This window comes from Lissotriton helveticus, chromosome 3_2 (assembly GCF_964261635.1).
Source record: "Lissotriton helveticus chromosome 3_2, aLisHel1.1, whole genome shotgun sequence".
NCBI lineage: Eukaryota > Metazoa > Chordata > Amphibia > Caudata > Salamandridae > Lissotriton > Lissotriton helveticus.
This window is the reverse complement of record NC_136062.1, coordinates 483,526,763-483,545,473: the sequence shown is the minus strand read 5'-3', so window position 1 is coordinate 483,545,473 and position 18,711 is coordinate 483,526,763. Positions and strand designations below refer to the sequence as shown.

The following is an 18,711-nucleotide window of genomic DNA, read 5'->3' as shown; positions in this document are numbered from 1 at the left end:
TACATGATGGATAGGTTTAAAATGGCTGAATATGTTTGGATATGGCTGGGCTTACTTATATACTATTGCGCGACCTCTGATGTGTCTGTAAAACGTATCCAATTGTCATGAAGTTTTGTCCTGAATTTTGACCTCCTGTCCTGAATTTGTGTCCTGAATTTCGACCCTTTGTCCTGAATTTTTACACTCACCGTCCTGAATTTGAACCAATGCCAGTTGGTCACCCTATCATGAAAGGAGCAGCGCGGGAGCACTGCCTCCGGACCTCTGTGCTCCCCGACGGCGAGGAGGCTGGGTCTCCCTTCGCCACGGCCCAGGAGGGTCGTGGGAGCAGGCAAGTACCGGCGCATGCTCGGGGCTTGTGCATGAGCTGTGGGCGCGCATTACTGGGCACTACAGAGCCACAAATGCGTCTCCCCACACTAGGCACAACACTGTAGGGCTGGGGACGGTGCACGCTCCCTTCCCTCATTTCCAGTGTTTAAGAACAGGAAACAGGAGCCTGAGCCTTTCGTTTGTTGGTTTCTTTCTTTTTGGGGTACAAGTCCGCCTGACCTAGGAAGAAGCCAGAAGGAGAACAGCAAGGAGCCTGTCCAGCAGGACCCAACCCCTGCTAATGCGAACTATATGTTTCTTTAAGCCACGCTGCTTGTGTTGTACTGTTAAGAACATACTCTGGTGAACAACCCAACTAAAAGAAAATAAAACCTAGCAAACCTACCAGTCAAAGCCTTGGACTAATTCAATATTCGAGGGGAAGAGGTGAGGTAGTCAGACTGTTGAGGGTGCCCCAACCATAGCATCTCAACTTCTTGTGAACGAATGGGTCTTCACGGACAGCCAGAACCCAGCATATAGGGCAGATAGAGAAGCTATGGGCAGTGGGGGGGGGGGTATGAGGGTTTCCTGTACGGCAGCAAGAGAGGCGGTGCTCTGCCACAGCACACAGAAACAGTGGTCAGAGTATGGAGAGATGCCACCAGATTTATGGGATGAGTGGGACGCTCACTGGGCTGATGCCGCTTTGGTACTGCTGCTTACTGTTCAAGGTAGGTGGACTATCTGGATTCTCGATGTAGGAACTCATTGGCATACAACATCTTGGGGACATTTGGAGGGATCAGGCCATCACTGGGCTCAAGGACCTCAGACGGGAATAAGCCCAAACGGAGACTGAGAGATTTTGATATCTGCAGTTGGGGCACACCCTTCGTTGTCACATACAGGGAGGTGAGCGAGTACCTGAGGATGCCCCATTAGACGACCGAAGACTCATGGAGACATTGTAGGAAAAGGGAGTGTTCATAATTTACAAGAAGTTGATCAACAATTCCCTGGATCCACTGGGCCCATTTTGGTTAGCATGGGAGGGTGACATTGGGGACCTTGACGACGAGGATTGACTGAGACTCTCCAATGCCCACGATAAGTTGCTATTCATGCTAGATTCCAATTGGGTCTAACTCAAAATACTGCATAGGGCCGATTACTCACAGACACTACTACACAAAACAGGTAGGGCAGCTATTCTACTGCACAGGAGGGAGGGAGGGTTCCTTTTTTCACATCCTTTGGTAATGCCTGCTCACACAGCGCTATTGGGACCAGGAGAGGGAGAAAATGACCTCTGTGGTATCGCAGGACGTCCTTCTGGATGCTAAATGGTTCCTGTAGGAAGAAAGAACCCTTCTGGCATGGTTACCCCCACTTTTTACCTGGTGCCAGTGTGTTTTGGGCAAGTCGGACTGGGATCCTGCTAATCAGGACCCCAGTCTTGGTGATTCCTCTAGAAATTGGACCATGGTGAGTACTTAGGTACCCCCCAGATTGCCTACTGGTGTACCCTTTTAAGTCTCTAGTATATGGTACCAAGGTACCCAGAGCATCAATACACCAGGGGTCCCCCATGGGCCGAAGCATGTATTATGTCACCCATGGGAGACCACTCAAAGTGTGACTACAGGCCTGCCATTGCAGCCTGTGTAAGCTGGTGCTACCACCACTTACAACAAATATACATTTTCTTATATCGGATATCACTGCACTTAAAACCTACAAGTTACCCAAAAGGCAGGCCTTTCACTCCTGAAAGCAGGGTGCTCGGTTATAAGCGCAAGGGTGCCCCTGCATGAGCAGGACACCCCTACAATTTCCAGAGTCCATTCTCCAGGCACTGTAGGTGCGTCAGCCATGACGATGCATAGAGTGGCCATGTGTCACTACACAATGGCTAACTCTAAATTGGCAGTAACAAACTCATGCACTTTGGGGCTCCTCTGGGAAGCCCTCCGTGCTCCCGGTACCAGTCTTCTTGAGTCTGACAGTAAGCTGCTGCAGACCATGGACACGATTCTGCTCTCCTGCTGCTGAGCCAAACGCAAGCAAGGGAAAGTAGGACAATAGGCTTCCTGTCACATGGAGGTGTGACCAACTCCCAGACAGAACTTAATGTTTGGGCCAGGGTGGGAGTGCTTGCCTGCGCCACTAGACTACTTCAAAGATCACATTTGGGGTCCTCCTTGCGTACTCCAGCTGGAACAAGTTCAGAGACCCGTTGGCTCCCTCTCTGGCACGAAATTGGACAAATGACATGGGAATATCGTCTCCACTGTCCAGCCCCATCTCTGGGAGGGACCCCTGAATCGTCCCAACCCTTTCCTTAGGGTACTTAGGGCTTACCTCTGGGTGAGTCTTTAAATTAATCATGGGACAAGATTCAGATCCAAAACTACTTCATCTTCAACCGTCTGGGCACTTTAGACTTTGTTGAACTTTGGCAGCCAATATTGCACCGGGAAGCCTCCTGCTGCTTATGATCTCATCATCATGCCAGTCTTTTGCATCGCCTGTGCCTGCGCTCCATTCAGGTTCTTCTACAGGCCTGTGGGCCTCCAAGACACCCAAAGCAATCTCCCTTGGAGTGAAGGAGTCATTCCCCTGCCTCTGCAGGCACCACAATGAAGCTGAACGGAGGCTGTTCCTGAGCTCCCATGAACTCAGGAAGGTCCAGCAACACAGGTGGTGGTCCTGCAACTCCCTCGGCCCTGCACGGTCTTCCCAGCAGATTTGAAGGTAGTATCCCTCGTTGAACCACTGGAGCAGTACCCATGTGTATCATATTGACTTGCAGTTGCCAAGGCTTGTTGATTCTCTTCTTCAGCGTTATTTGGGCTCCAAGAAGCTCAAGTCTCCAGCATCTATTGATACCAAGATCTTCATCCTGACCGCATCCTCTGCACCGTGGGCCTGCATCATTAGTGAGTTGCTCAAGGTCCTCTTGCCACTCCTGTGCCTCCGGCCAGTGGGTCCTCTTGAGGGTCTTCTTTCACTCGAGTGGGCTCCCCTGTTTGCTCGGGGCCTACTCCAACTTACCTGCTTGGGGTGAGCCCCGTCAACCTGGCAGGTCCTGCCACTGCACCTTTTTCGTCTGCCACTTTTGTTGCCATGGCCAAGGTTTGTTGGTGCTCCTGCGGGACACTGAACCCCTGGCTCCTTACATCCGAAGTGGGACAGCTTGTGAACGGCTCCTGGTCTTCCACAGCGCTAAATGGTCTGCACAGCTACACAGTCACCGTAAACTCTCATGCATCTTTCAACATCGGTGAGCATTTGTCTTCCATGCCTCCCGGTAACTCCTAAGAGGCATAGACTCAGTACCCTCTGCTTGCAGGTACTTCTCTTCCTGAATCCACCCTTGGGTTCCACCAAACTCACTCACCTTCATCCCCAGTGGCATCTTTACTGCAGTCCTCCATTGTGGTCTATGGCGGTTGCCAACCTCACTTCCCACCTATGCACTCGGCTTCCCTGTTGTAGGTATCCTGGTTCCTAGGATATCCACAAGTGGAGTGGCTCTCTAACCTTCTGTCTTTCACGAGGTTTCTTCCTGGTCCCCTGAGAAGGGTCCTTCTAGAGGACTGCAATCGCAACTTCCCCCATGACTTGTATTGGGAACGCAATTGTGTTTCCACTCTGCACCCAGCCTCTGTGGGGTTCCTGAGTACTCACCTTGGATGGTTCCTTGGGCCCCAGGCTCATCTAAGTCTTCTGGGTCCAGTCTCGCCTTAGGTTGTGGTTCACATTCCACTTTATTAGTATATGGCTTGGTCTCCTCCTGTAAATCACTGTGTATTTATGCTACTTACGTGTTATAATACTGAAGTATTGTTTGTATTGTAAGAATATTTCCGGGGAGGAGATATTGCAATGTGTTAGAGAGTGTTTAATAAATACATATTTTTGTAACTACACCGGTTGGTTCTTTATCACTTCACCTACACTATATGATTAAGCACTGGTAAAACAAGCTGCTTTACACTCCTTCTGGAATAAGCCTGAAGGCTGCTCTCCACAGGTACCACTCAGAGAGCTATATATGGTTGTCTAAGACACTAAAATCTCCATAAGGGTTGTCTATATTAAGCCAGCCTCCTTTCAGTTCCTTTTGAGCATCTTTGGGGACGCGAGGTGGCCTAGATATTCAGAGATTTAGCTCCGGTTGGCAGCCGGGGTTGATAAATGCAATATAGAGAGAGCGTAGGGTGCAGCGGCTCCCCCGGTGATAGCTGCATGGGAAGTGGACTTGGATTGGTGCCAGAGGGTGGAACAGGTCATCTATAAAGCAGAAATGAGAGAAGGAATGGGGGGTTTGGCTGTAGTATAGGGGGTAGGGTAATGCAGTAGACTAGTGGGGATAAGCCTGATAGATCGGGTGGACTGGTTTAAGGTGACTATGGTTTGTTGGCTGTAAAAGATTGGGCTGAAAAAGGGCCACATTTAATCTGTAGTATGATGCAGGAATTTGCATAAGTTGTACAACTGTTAACTTCCTCTCCATTAAATGCTGTATTTTGTTCAGATCTTAATAAAGAGAACTTTAAACTATTTTTTTTTAAAGATCACCCACCGCGACCACATCAACAAGCCTGGCAGAGGGATCTTCATCATACACAATGAATCCATCCAATGAACCACCACAAATGACATCACGCAAGCCAAGCAACACCTCAACGTCCGACTCCAAACAGACAACAAAACCACCATCAGGGGAACCCTTGCCTACTGTCCTCCAGGACCACGTCCAGCCTTCAGCAACTTCATCTCCGACTTAAGCACCTCGCTCCTCCTCCCCCTTTCTATAGACTATAACTATATTTTCCTCTGAAACCTCAAATTCCATCTGAACTACCACAATGACATCAACACTACCTCATCAACATGCACTCACCCAACTTGTCCATGACACCACGCACATCGCAGGGTAGACCCCAGCTTCAACTTCAGTGACGGCATCAGGTCCAGCCAGACAACAGAACTCAGCTGGACCGACTACTCCATTGTCCACTTCAACATCAACAGCACACAGACCTCCGCCCCCAGTCTGCCCAGTGCCCCCCACTGCAACTGGAGCAAAGTCTCAAAGGACACGTAGATCAATGCCCTCAACACGACACACCCCATTTCCTCCAACAACCCAAACCAGAATGTCAGAAACGTCGACAATTGGATCACCAACTGCGCCCACAACATCGCTACCATCAGCAAAAACACCCACAGTAGGTCCACCAAGCAGGCTAGCTGGTATACGGAAGACATCAGAACTGCGAAACGACACTGGAAACAACTGGAAAGAAGATGGTGCACCAGCAATGACACAAGCAACAAGACCACCTTCAAGACAACCCTCAACCTCTACCACAGACAGTTGAAAGAATCAAAGAAAAGGCCTTAGCTTCACCTATCAAATCCATTAACAGCAAAGAAATCGTCAACATGGTTTTGTTACAGTAATCCCTCAACTTTATGCCTGGTATTTGATGCAACTTTGGCTGGAGTGCACCGGGTTCCTGCTAACCAGGTCCCCAGTGCCAGTGTTATTTCTCCAAAACAAAATAACTGGTCAATTGAGCCCCAATTGCCAGACCTTTAGCACCTCTGTAAGTCCCTACTATGTGGGACCATGGGTGCCTAGGGCATAGGTACTAAAGCGGGTCCCTAAGAGCTGCAGCATATCTTGTGCCACTCTAAGGGACCGAGCATGAAACTCATGCAGACTGCCACTGCAGGCTGCGTGACAAGGTGCTATAAAACATGAAAACCCGACATGGTACAAACCCTGTGTGCCAAGTCCCCCAACACATCATGTACTATTTTAAGTCACCACTACAGAAGGCCTTACAGATTTAAGGCAGGGTAAATTATATTACATTTAAAGACATATCTGCATGAGCATATATGCCCCTGTGCTGGCCAATAACTGACAGTTCAAGTAAATAGGGAAGCCATCTTGAGGTATGTACTGGGCACTGGTCAAAACTAGTTTCCCAGCTACATAATGGCTTTACTGTAACTTACAGTGTTTTGGTATCAAACACCTCATATTAATAAACCCACACTAATACAGGCACCCAGAGGGTACTTTAGAGATAACCCCTGAAAACCTACCGACCTCTAGTGTATTGACGACTGGCCCTGTCCAGCCTGCCACCACAGATGTGTTTCTGCCCCCCTAGAGGTGAGAGCCCACGCTCTCTGAGGCCGGAAACAATGAGTGTGCTTCATAGGGGGTGTAATCCTCTCCTCAAAACAGGATGACTGGTAATCAGCAAATCAAGGCAGGAGGCTTCAAAGGCCTTTACACCTTTCATATGCAACCCTGGCTTCCCGCAGACAGGGGAAATGCTACCTCCTGCGCAGGGCCCATTTGGCATCAGGGGAGAAAATTAGCTAGCCAGGAGGTGTTTTAACCCTCAGGCTACGGCTACTTGAAGTAAGCACAACTAGTAAAAATACACCATCTTGTTTTTTGATGGAAATAAGTCCCCTGGGTCAGGGTTATGCCCACTTCCCTTAGGCTGTGGTTATATAGAGGGTATAGTCACCCTAAAGGTAGGTAGCCCATTGGCTATTACCGGACACTCCCTATAACACCCCTAAATACAATATTTAGGTAGCACCCCTGATGCCTGGACTTCAGATTTGATGGAATAAAGAAGACTGGAGAATGAAGATTGCTGACCAGAGGAGCAACGACTGACTTGGCACAGATCCTGCCCGCCTGCCTGCTGCACTCACCCTCGTAGAAAAACCGACTCGTCCTGCCGCTGTGCAGCCTCTAAAAGAAACGTAGGGCTGCCAGTTCTTCACAAGTTGCCAGAGAACTCCCATGGAGTAGCAAAGCTACTCCCCTGCAGCCATAGGCACCAAAGAAGCAAGGCTCGGTTCATCGTTCTGCCGCTTAACCGGTGCTAGGGACTGACCCGAACATAATAACAAGGGGCATTGTTTATCCACCTTGTACATCGTGTTCAGACTAAACTCCAGGAACTTTGCAAAGATCGTGAAAAGCATACAGTTCTCATGTGAAAGGCATAAACGGAGTCTTGCAAAATAAAGAGCATGTAGTAACGTGCGCAAAAGCAATGTTATGGCAGCAAAGCTCATGCTAACTTAGCAATGTCAACAATGACCCTAACAGCCATATAACAATGCTGCAGCTGCCCATTAAGAGGTTGCAGTGCTTCCACAGGTCAGATCCATCCAGTGTAGTGACGCCAGGACCGACCGGAGCTGCACGGTACCAATACCTGGGGTACTGGACCCCTTGAAACAACGAAGACATGTTGTGTACAGACTGGACACCAACACCAAGGAAGACCGACCTGTACGTCGAGGGACTTCAGCAGAACCAAGAATGAGCCTCCGACCACTGCTACCCAACACTTCCAAGTGCCTTTGCCGCTGCCCCCCCCACAGCCTGAGTCTGAGGGAGGTGAAGGTACCAACGGGATCCTGAGACACTCAAAGGCTGAGTCCACCCTTGGGCTTGACTAGACAGGACTCCCAGTGGCCACCTGCAGCCTCTTTGTGTAGGCCCCCCAACCGCGAGCAACTCCTGAAGCATTGACCCAACACCTAAAGACGCCACTGCGCTCGAGCCCTACAGCCAGAGAAGAAGTGGACCAACGGTGTCCCTAAGTGTCCAAGCATCTCAAGGACTGAGCACCCCTGTGGGTTCACCCAGACTGGCCCCCTAGTCCAAGCTTGCAGACTCTTTTCGATCAGACTGTTCCCCCATTGAAGTGAACAGGGCACCTGATGCTGAAATACACCTGTGCAAACACGGCAGCCCAGGTGCCGCCGGAGGTGACCTGTTGGTGTTGCCTTGGACCTTGTCCCATACCCACCTTAACCCCAGGAGAAGGGTCCTGTAAGTCTCTGGCAAGTGCCCAAATGGAGTATATGTTCTTTACCAATAGGATAACATTGCCGCTCCAGGGGGGGACTTTAATGATGTCATGTGCACCACACAAGATAGATCGGGGACTCCCCGCTCAGTAGGATCCACAACAGCCGTAGCCCGGCAAATGAATACCATCGGCCTCACTGATGCATGGAGATGGCTCCATCCAACACACGAAGTGTATTCCTTTTACTCGGGGGCACACAAAGTCTTCTCCAGGTTAGATTATATTTTTGTGTCCAGGCAGGAAATCGCGGTCGGAGACCTAGCAGAATACAAGGCACGGGGGATCTCCGATCACTCCCCGCTATTAGTACAGCTGGGACGAGGGAAAAGGGAGAGGCAGACGCAATGGCGACTAGCGGCATGGGACATCCAAACACCGGAAATACTTAAGGGCATGCGTGCGGACATACGGGTCTACATGGCCGAAAATGAGGGATCGGTGGACTCCGGAGTTACCCTCTGGGAGGCAATGAAACCAGTCCTGAGAGACCGCATTCAAAGTAGGCTGGGAGACGCTAGGCGGACTCGTCAGGGTCAGATAGCGAGTGAAGAGGTATCCATCTTAAATTTAGAAGCGGAGTACCACCAACAGAAGGGTGAGGTCCGCCTCAGGAAATTGATTGACGCACAGAGACGATACAGGGAATTAGTCACGGGTGAGGCGCGCGCTCAGGCACTGGCAACACTGCACCGGTTATACGATGTAGGTGACAAGTCGGGCAAACTTTTAGCCTGGCTGAGTAGGAGGGAGAGAGCAGCGCGATGGGTGGATCAGATCAAGTCAACGGGGAACAGACGGGTAAACACAGATGGAGACATAGCAGAGGCCTTCGCGGACTACTACGAGGACTTCTACAGGGCCAGGGACCTGGGCGACAGTGAGGACGCCCAACGCTACTTATGTGATATGGAGTTGCCGACATTGTCCGCGGAGGCTTATGCAGCCCTGGAGGCGGATTTGACGTTGGAGGAAATCTCTGAAGCTGTAACGGCGTTGAAACCGGGGAAGACTCCCGGGCCCAATGGCTTCCCGGCGGAATTTTTTAAACGAACGGCGGATCTGTTGCAGCGACACATGAAGGCCCTATTCACAGACGCATACCAAGCGGGGAGTCTCCCGACAGATTTAGCCTTGGCCACTATTATCCCAATCTACAAAGAGGGCAAACCCAGAGACGACTGCTCCTCCTACCGCCCAATCTCCCTCCTAAATACGGAGACGAAAATTCTGGCCACTGTCCTGGCTCGGCGGCTAAGGCAGGTGATTACGGAGTTGGTGCATATGGACCAATCCGGCTTCCTTCCGGATAGGGCGACCAAATTGAATCTCCGTCGTACTCATAACTGGCTACAGGAGGTCCGCGAGAGAAGTGAACCCCACTGGTTTCTCTCCCTGGATGCGGAGAAGGCATTCGACGCAGTCCACTGGCCTTCGCTGATGGAGACCCTCCGACGATCTGGGATTGGACCCAAATACATGCAATGGGTTTGGCTCCTGTACTCCAACCCGAGAGCAAGAGTGCGGGTCAATGGAAGGTTGTCCCGTGAATTCCCCATTGGTAGGGGTACGCGCCAGGGTTGCCCATTGTCCCCCCTCCTGTTTACCCTTACGATTGAAATCTTAGCGGTGCGGATTAGGCAGAATCAGGATATCAGAGGCTTCAGGTGGGGTAACACAGACGAAACGCAGGAAAAGATATCTCTATATGCCGACGCCGTGCTATTGTTCGTGACGGATCCGGACAGGACTATCCCAGCACTATTCAGAGAGCTAGGCGAATTCGGGGTGAGGGCGGGACACACGATCAATTGGCACAGATCGGTCCTTTATGACCCACAAGGCAAGGAGCAGAATGAGTGCCTACCAGAGCTGCTTATCCACACTAAGGACGGCTTCCAATACCTTGGCGTATATATAACGCTAGACAAGGAACGCTCCTTCACTGCGAATATAGCCCGAATAATGGTAGAAACAAAGAAGGAAATGGACAGATGGAGACAGCTCCCACTCACCCTACTGGGTCGCGCCTCACTGTATAAAATGGTCCTACTGCCCAAATTTCTCTATGCACTCCAGAACGAGTATTATCCCCTGCCGTTGGCGACTTTGAATAAAATACATGCGGACCTGCGCACCTTCCTGTGGCTGGGAAAACAACCTCGTGTAGCCCTCACCACACTGCAGCGACACCAATATAGCGGGGGAATCTCGCTTCCCAACCTGGAGGCATACTATTGGGCGGAACACCTCGCCCCGATTAACGAGTGGCTGCATGCGGCAGCCGATCACCCCACCTATGCACTGGAGAGGTCTCAATGGTCACGCAAATCTATACTACATTACCTCTATGGGGAGACGGTAGGCCAGCAATTCCTTCCCGCCACTAGGATAACGTTAACGGCGTGGCGCAGAGCGACAAAAAGAATGGGTTGGGACAAGAGGATCACCCGACAGACACCACTGTGGTGCTGTAAGTGGCTAGGAGAGCTGAATAAGCTGAAAGGCTTTAGGAGATGGGACGACATAGGCATCTCCACTGTAGGAGACGTGATAGCAAGAGGGGAATTAAAAACCTTTCAGGCGCTCAGAGCAGAATTTGGCCTACACAACACCCAATACTACAAATACTTACAACTGAAGCACGCGTGGAGAACACAAAACACTACACTTGCAGATATCCCAGAATATGCACCACTGGAGGGTAGATTGCTGCAGGAACAGATGCAGGGTGGGGCAATATCCCTAACGTACAAGACTCTAACCAACAATATGCTAGGTGACCTACAAGCCCTACGAGACAGATGGGAGGCGGATGTGGGAGACATGGAGGATCTAGACTGGGAACTCGCCCTCATGCACCCCCGTGAGGTGGCTATTAAGTCACGACTCCGCCTCATACAATTTAAAATACTTCACAGATCCTACTTTGACAGGGTGAGACTCTTTAAAATGGGTAGGATAACAGACACAACATGCCTTAGATGTCGTCGACACACAGGTGATTTTTTCCATACAATATGGGGGTGTGAAATAATTCAAGAATACTGGGAGGAGGTGTTCCTGGAACTGGAGAATGTACTGGAGGTGGCCTTACCACGTGACCCTAGATTGGCATTGTTGGGTATGATCACAGAAGTGGACCTAACCCGCCCCTTGACTATCTTTCTAGTACTGGCCTTAGTGGTGGCGAAAAGGGATATCGCACGATGCTGGGGGGCGCCCGAAAAACCGGTTATGGAGGAATGGCGGAGGGGATTGGATTTGTACATGGCGGCGGAGAGAGTTACTTATCGCGCAAGGGGCTGCCCCAAAAAATTCAAGAGAGTATGGGCTAAGTGGAGACAATATCATGGACTAGATTGAGACTGTGTGGACTAGTAAAATGTGGTCGGGGAGAACCTGGACGGGATGGTATGCACATTGGGGACTCATAAGTATTATACGAATACTTTAGTACCCGTTCCTGTGTGCGGGATTGGCGGGTGAGATACATCGGGAGAGGGAGGGGACCAAGAGGGAGGGGGAGGGAGAGTGGGGTTGGCGGGTGGCTGTTCCGAGGATTCTGTTGGGTTTCTTTTTATTTTTTCTCACTCTTGCTAGTTTAAAAGCAAAGTCTTCTGCTGCAGGGTATGACATACTGTAATTAAAAAGAAAAGTTGCGTGACTGACGGCTAGGGCGGAATGTTGACACCCTACCTTCTGCCTGTCTTTTTCTGTAGAGGTGATACCCCTGATGCAACAATAAAAAGAATTATTAAAAAAAAAAAAAAACATTGCCGCTCCAGAATTTGCACTTAGTGTGAATTGAAACCTGTAAAAATTCATCTTAAAAAGTACTGGCCTGATTCCGATGATCTTTGTATCTAAATTCATACAAGAATTGTTGTTATTTTGGTCCTGGATTTGTTTATTGAGTAGGTCTCTCACTTACTGCCTTTGTGTGCGCAATAAATGCTTAGCACTACCCTCTGATAAGCATAACTGCTCGCCCACACTGCCACAAAAGAGCATCTGGGTTGTCATTTCTGCCTCTGTCACCCAACTGGGGTTTGCCTGAACTCTTTACGTAGTGTACCTCATTTTGGTCCACTAGAGCCAGCTTCCTACAAACCTCATCAAACAATTCTCCAACCCCTTAGCTACAAAAAGCATTACCCTCTTACTGGAACTCTGGGACAATCTTACATCTACAGAAACTTTAAACCCCAGCCCAAGGCGATCGACTTCTCCAAGCAACACAATGACCCCGCTACCACCAAAGACATTCAACTAAACGAACAGAGCCAGCTCGCCCCACAGGACATCACTTTCATCATGAACTCGGTCCACTCAGGCGCCCCAACCGACCTATGCCCTCACCACAACTTCAGCCCTGGCAAAGCCAGAATTGGCCACGCACTCACTACCATGTTCAACAACTCAACTGCTACGGCCACCTTCCCCGAGGACTGGAAACACGCAGAAGTCAACGTCCTACTAAGGAAACCATGGGCAGACCCCAGAGAACTCAACAACTACCGACCGATCTCCCTACGCCTGTTGCTGGCCAAAGCATTAGAAAAAGCTATCAACCAACAACTCTCCTCACATCTGGAAAGGAACCTTCTACTCATCTCCTCCCAATCCAGATTCCACAGCAACCACAGGGTCGAGACAGGACTACATCCAAACCCTACTCAACCAAGAAGACACTGCAGCTCTGAGTCTCCAAGGCCTCTCGGCAGCCTTTGATACAGTATCCCGCCACACACTCATGACAAGGCTGCACAACACAGGCATCCAAGGAGCCACTCTCCAATAGATCGCCTCTTTCTTAATCGGGAGGATGCACAAAGTACGCCTCCCACCTTCATCTCCGAACCCTAGGGAATCATCTGTGCAGTACCGCAAGGATCCTCGCTCAGCCCCACCCTCTTCCACACTTACGTGAAACCTCTGGCCAGCATCACCAAAACCCACGGTCTCATCATATCCTGCGCTGACGAACCACAACTCATCCTCTCCCTCTTCAAGACACCACCAACACTAAGACAAACTTCCACAACTGCATGACAGACGTCGCCAACTGGATTAAGGACAGCTGCCTGAAGCTCAACTCTGAAAAGACAGAGGTACTGATTTTCCTGCACAAAAGCTCCCAAATGGGACGCATCCTTGTGGCCCTCAGAACTAAGTATCATCCTGGACATAACGCTAACAATGACTCAAGTCAACTCAATCTGTTCAGACTGCTTCTTCATCCTCCACGTGCTTCACAAGATATTCAACTGGCTGCTCCATCCCCCAAGCCCTCATCTCTTGCCTACTAGACTATGGCAATGCTCTCTATACAGGGAACACAGCTCACCTCCTCAAAAAACTACAGGCTGTACAGAACGCCCCAGCCAGACTTGTCCTGGATCTCCCTGGATGAACCTAGGTCACTTCCTACCTCTGAGAACTTTACTGGCTCCCTGCACAGAAAAGATGCCAGTTCAAGCTCCTGACCCATGCATACAAGGCACTACACAACTGCATACCTGCCTACTTGAAGCACCACCTGAACTTCCATCAGCCCACCAGACATCTCCACTCCACGCCACTTACTCTAACCCTCATCCCTGCATCCGATGTAGCAGATGCAGGGGTCGCTCCTTCTCCTACCTAGCAGCAAACACATGGAACGAGCTACCCTTTCAAATCTGGACCTCCCCATCTCTTTCCAAGTTTCGAAAGTCCCTGAAGACCTGGCTAATCAACTAGACCCTGTCAGTGCCTGGATATCCCCACGGGTGACAATAAGTGCTCTACAAATTAACTGATTAATTGATCAATTGACTGGCATGATTACAATTATGCCCAGAACTACATAGAGACATTACCCATTATAGGATTGGTGCATTGAATATGACATTACCCAATCAGAACCAGTTGGCGAAGAGGAGGAGCGGGTGCAAATTTTCTCACCAAGTCGTGACTGGACAATCACCTGAACAGTCTGTGGAAAGAGAAAAGAGAATTAAGAACTATCGATTTCAGGACATGGTTTCCTTGCAATCACACACTCAGTATTCTTCCTAAGCCCTTTTGAAGGACCCTATAAAAATGAAATGAAGAGTGCCATCAATCATGTGCACACCAACCGACATCAGAACCTTGACTTTCACATTTAGTTGCCGGGAGCTGTATCATACATACAACGCATTTTCCTGGTTTGTGTCGGGCGTACCTTTTAAAATGTGCGCCTGGCACAAACAAGGAAATTGAACCATATTAGAATGAATACCCTGCCCCTAGGACAGCTGCAAACTCCCGCTGCTCAGGGGGCAGCGCATTCATGTGAAAAACAGAGCAGCTGGTTTGAACCCGCTCCATGTTTTACAGTGCAGGTGGCAACCCGTCTGCACTTTTAGGTGAGATTAGAGATCTGGTTTGCAGGCGGGTGCAGTGAATGACTGCACCCGCCTGCAAGCAGCCTTCTGGGAGGTCCTTGGGACTCCCTTTCCCCACTCCAGAGTGCTGTTATTAGGGGCACTGTGCAGGCACAGAGGCAAGGGGATTCCCTCACTTGCATGGGATACGCCCCCATGCAAATGAGGGAATGCCCTCTGATGATAGCGCTGGCGCTTTGTGCGCCCCAGTCACAGATCTGGGTTGAATCCATCATCCTTTAGCTCACTTCGCCACCTCAGTTCAGACCCCAGCCATATGCAAATCAGTCTGACCCTGTGCCTCACGGGAACAGTCCAGCCCGAACTGCCAAGCCAGGTCTTCCCTGGACCGGAAACAAGCATCCTAGGAACGGTTTCAGCTATCAGCCAGGCTAGCTTGAATCCAGTGGCAAAGTGAGCAAGGGACCCACGTCTGGGCATACCCTGCCAACTTAGAGCGAACAAAGCAGACACAGGGAGATGATGGACGGAGTGCTGAAACTTTTCAGACACTCGCCCCAAGTCACAGATTTGGGTTGAATCCATTATCGTTTAGCTCACTTTACCTCAGTGTTAGCAGCAATGTGCAACACATGCCCTGGCCTGTCAACAGTGTGTGTCATGGCTTAATGATGCATGGCAGACAGTGCAGACGTGCCAGCACTGAAGTATAATATGCTTACATATTACGTTTGTCATACTCCATACATGTAAAATAAACAATTCCTGCAGAAGGATGTACACAAACAAAGAATACGGTGTATATTGTACACAGGAAAAAAGTACAATTTCCAAATAGCTAGTGCTGGGGTTTGCATGTATGGAATAAAAGAGAAGCCCAAAACAACATTTCGCCAATTGTTAGCATTCTGCAGTTCCTTGACCTCCATCCTCTATCAATACATCTCAGATAGATTACAACTAGAGAGATGTTTCCTTGTGGCTATTAACCAGTTATCAGAGCTGCGCAAAATCGTATTCCATTAAATAACCCTCACATCTGTTAACGTACAGCAAACACATTAATGTGTCCGAGTGTCCATAAGAAAAATCTACTGGTACTACTGGTACTTCTTATTGCTAACGTGGGTGCAATTGATTCTTTTGAATCTGAAGATGTCAGAGGAGCTAAATAAATGTGTCTAGTAGTAGTCGCTGTACAAGAAAGCATCACTAACAGCACCTACAATCTCATCATGCACAGGGTAGAACGACATCCGCAGCAGGGCACAAGGGACAGCCTGGCCTGGAAATGAGGTCAACTCGTTTAGCAGACTGCCTCCAATAAGAGGAGGATGTTGTGTCATTTCTCATCCTGGCCTACATTGCCCATGAAATGTTTCTAAGAGAGGGGGATACAGCAGATAATCCTTTCTGATAATTCTTCATGTGCAAGTTCACCAAGTGTGCCTGTTTGGCAGCAGACCATATTTTTGTCGAGGCAGGAGTGGAGGCTGGATACACCTTGTTGGGACACTGGCAACTACGTAGGGTGGGAGATACACCAACTAGAAACTTAGCATGCACAGCACTTCAAACAAAGTGCCTCACATGTTACATTGAGTGCTTGTTCTCCATCTGCAGATGAGGTGATCAGCAGGGGACGGGCAAAAGGATGTGATTTCTTTGAAGATTCAGGGCTGGAGTGGCAAAAAGAGGAGCAGGGAGATCACAGATACCCCGCTACTCCTCACTCCACAAAAACGAGCAATGCCATCAACCTCTTCTTCAGTGAAAACGTACAGAAAACCTTACAGCACAACAATGACACAGAGTCTGTTTCACTTCTTACTCCCCCGCCCTGTTATCCAACTATGTAATGATCAGCCTTCAAAGCCGCTCTCGGGGCTCTCCGACATACTCAACTCCCCCAACATCCCTTCTTATAAATATGTCTTACCACCATCCTTCATTAAAACTCTCACGAGATCCTTTCTTACCCCCTACTTACAACAGTCAATGCTCCCTCATTTGCCCTTCCTATTCACCTCAAAACCAACGGTAATTTACTTTTACTAAGCTTTAGGGAGCATCTGAAGCCCACCTTTTCGCATAATCAGCTCACTTACACTCTCACAAATCCAGTTAGCGCTGAGAAGCCATGTGCTCTACAAAAAACGTAAATAAATAAGCTCCTTACCAGAAGCTCTCAAGACCAGCCACATTCTTCCACTTTGAAAGAAACCTACACTAAACCCAAATGGCCTCGCTACCTACCAGCTCGTCACTGTTGGAAAACGAGGCAGTATCTGTGAGGCCTGCACAAATAACATGACACATTTGTCCTTCACTGGGAACCAAACACCCTAGGGCAGCGCCTGACTCTCAGAGGGTAGCGTTGCAGAGCAGTCTGAGGCTTACTCAAGGGAGGTGGTGTGGGCTAGTAATCGCCATTTGCAGGTGCGCAAAAATAATACTCAATAATTGATTGTCCAGTCTGTACTTTGCTTTATAAAAGTAAGAGTACATTTATTAAACACACACACCACTCAATACTATGCACCAATTTACAAATATACATAAGCTGATGGAATTACTTTGTGACATTGCATAACATCTCCACCCCTCCCGCAGGGGGGGTGGGGTCTAGTACCACCACTCCCATGTATGCACATCATCTTGCCCCCAATGCAGTGAATTGGTCTTAACCTGGAGCGAGGGCCCTGCGCACTGGCGCCATCCCAATGGCGACCCCCCCACCCCCATTACCTCCACAAGCATTAAACAGGCTACACCTGCCTTAGTGACACATGACCCTGACTGAGCATCTCCTACCGACCATACAGTATTCACCTCTTCATCTTAAGGGCTAACAGTCTGGGGTCTTAACCTAAGCGCAGCAGCAAGAATACATGTTTACGCACACTTTAGAATGACAGTACTCAGCACATTTGGAAATCATTAGAATGCATTGCAATTACAGCCCCTAAAGGCATCACAGATAAAATCACAGGTTTAAGTATCTACAGTCAGACACCCTAACAGGAATGTCTAGCCACTCAAATCTATTTTTCACAAGGCATCACCTTGCACCAGCACCTCACATTAACCAGGTGAAAGTCAGTCCCTCTACAAGAAATAACCATTAATAATCGCAGGTCAGTGCAATTACACCTCTTCACCTCCAGGGGATGCCTTTCTAGACAGCCTCCATCTCAGCTCTCCACTCCTTGATGCAATTGTCAAAACACCCTCAGCTGAAGAACAAAAGTTCCAGCCCAGAGAGTGTTAACTGCCAGTTGAGCCCTGGAGGGGTTATTCTTCTCAAATCCCCAGGACACCTAGGGTGACTCGTCATCTTTGCGCTGGGGGAGACTGTGTAGCTCCTGCAGCTCCCCCGGCACCTTTACACTCGTGTAGGGGTGACCCTGCCCTCCTGGGGCCCCCACAGGCAAAGAACACGCTGTTAGCCCTTGCAGGCCGGTCCTGGCCTGCAAGGCATTATGGGCTGGGCCGCATATTAGATGAGCGGCTCTCCCGCTGCTCCGGGGAGAGCCGCGCTGGCGCTTTGCCGCTTTTCCTGGCCTCATTGGGGGGGCCCGGTCCCACCCGGACCCCCAGGGATGCACCTACGACTTGGGGAGCCCACCCCCGGCGGCTCCTCTTCTTTTCCGGGGCCCGGTCCCACCCGGGCCCCGCGCACCACCGACTGTCTTTCCTGGGGGCCCGGTCCCCCGGGACCCCCGGGATCCTCCTTTGTTGGAGGGCAGCCTGGGGAGCCCACCCCCAGCTGCCCCCGCCGGCTCCCCACGCGGCCAGCACTCTTCCGTGCTGCCGCGGGAGCCGGCCGATCCCTTCTGTTCTCGTCTGCCCGCCCCGGCGGCAGACACGAAGACCAGCGCGGCTCCCGCTGGCCTCGGGGGAGTGATGCAGCACTCCCCCCTCCTTCCTTCTGACATCGTGGCCCGGGGATGGGGTCCCGGGCCCCCGGACTCGCACGGGGGGGGGGGGCGAGACGGCGCTCCCCCTCACCCAGGTGCCTCGGGGCCCGGGGATGGGGTCCCGGGCCCCTCCTCTCCTCTTCTTTGCGGGGGGGGGGGGGCGACGGCGCC

The 18,711-nt window shown here is 50.3% G+C and overlaps 1 protein-coding gene across 6 annotated transcripts in view; it reads right to left on the bottom strand.

The window, feature by feature from the left end:
• ATG13 (autophagy related 13) overlaps positions 1-18,711 on the bottom strand; it is a 280,382-nt gene that overhangs the window by 223,284 nt on the left and 38,387 nt on the right. For all 6 annotated transcript variants that reach the window (XM_078684414.1, XM_078684413.1, XM_078684417.1 and 3 more), the window contains exon 3: positions 14,146-14,226. In XM_078684414.1, the coding sequence (XP_078540540.1) occupies positions 14,146-14,226 (81 nt within the window). The remainder of the gene's footprint in view (positions 1-14,145; positions 14,227-18,711) is intronic.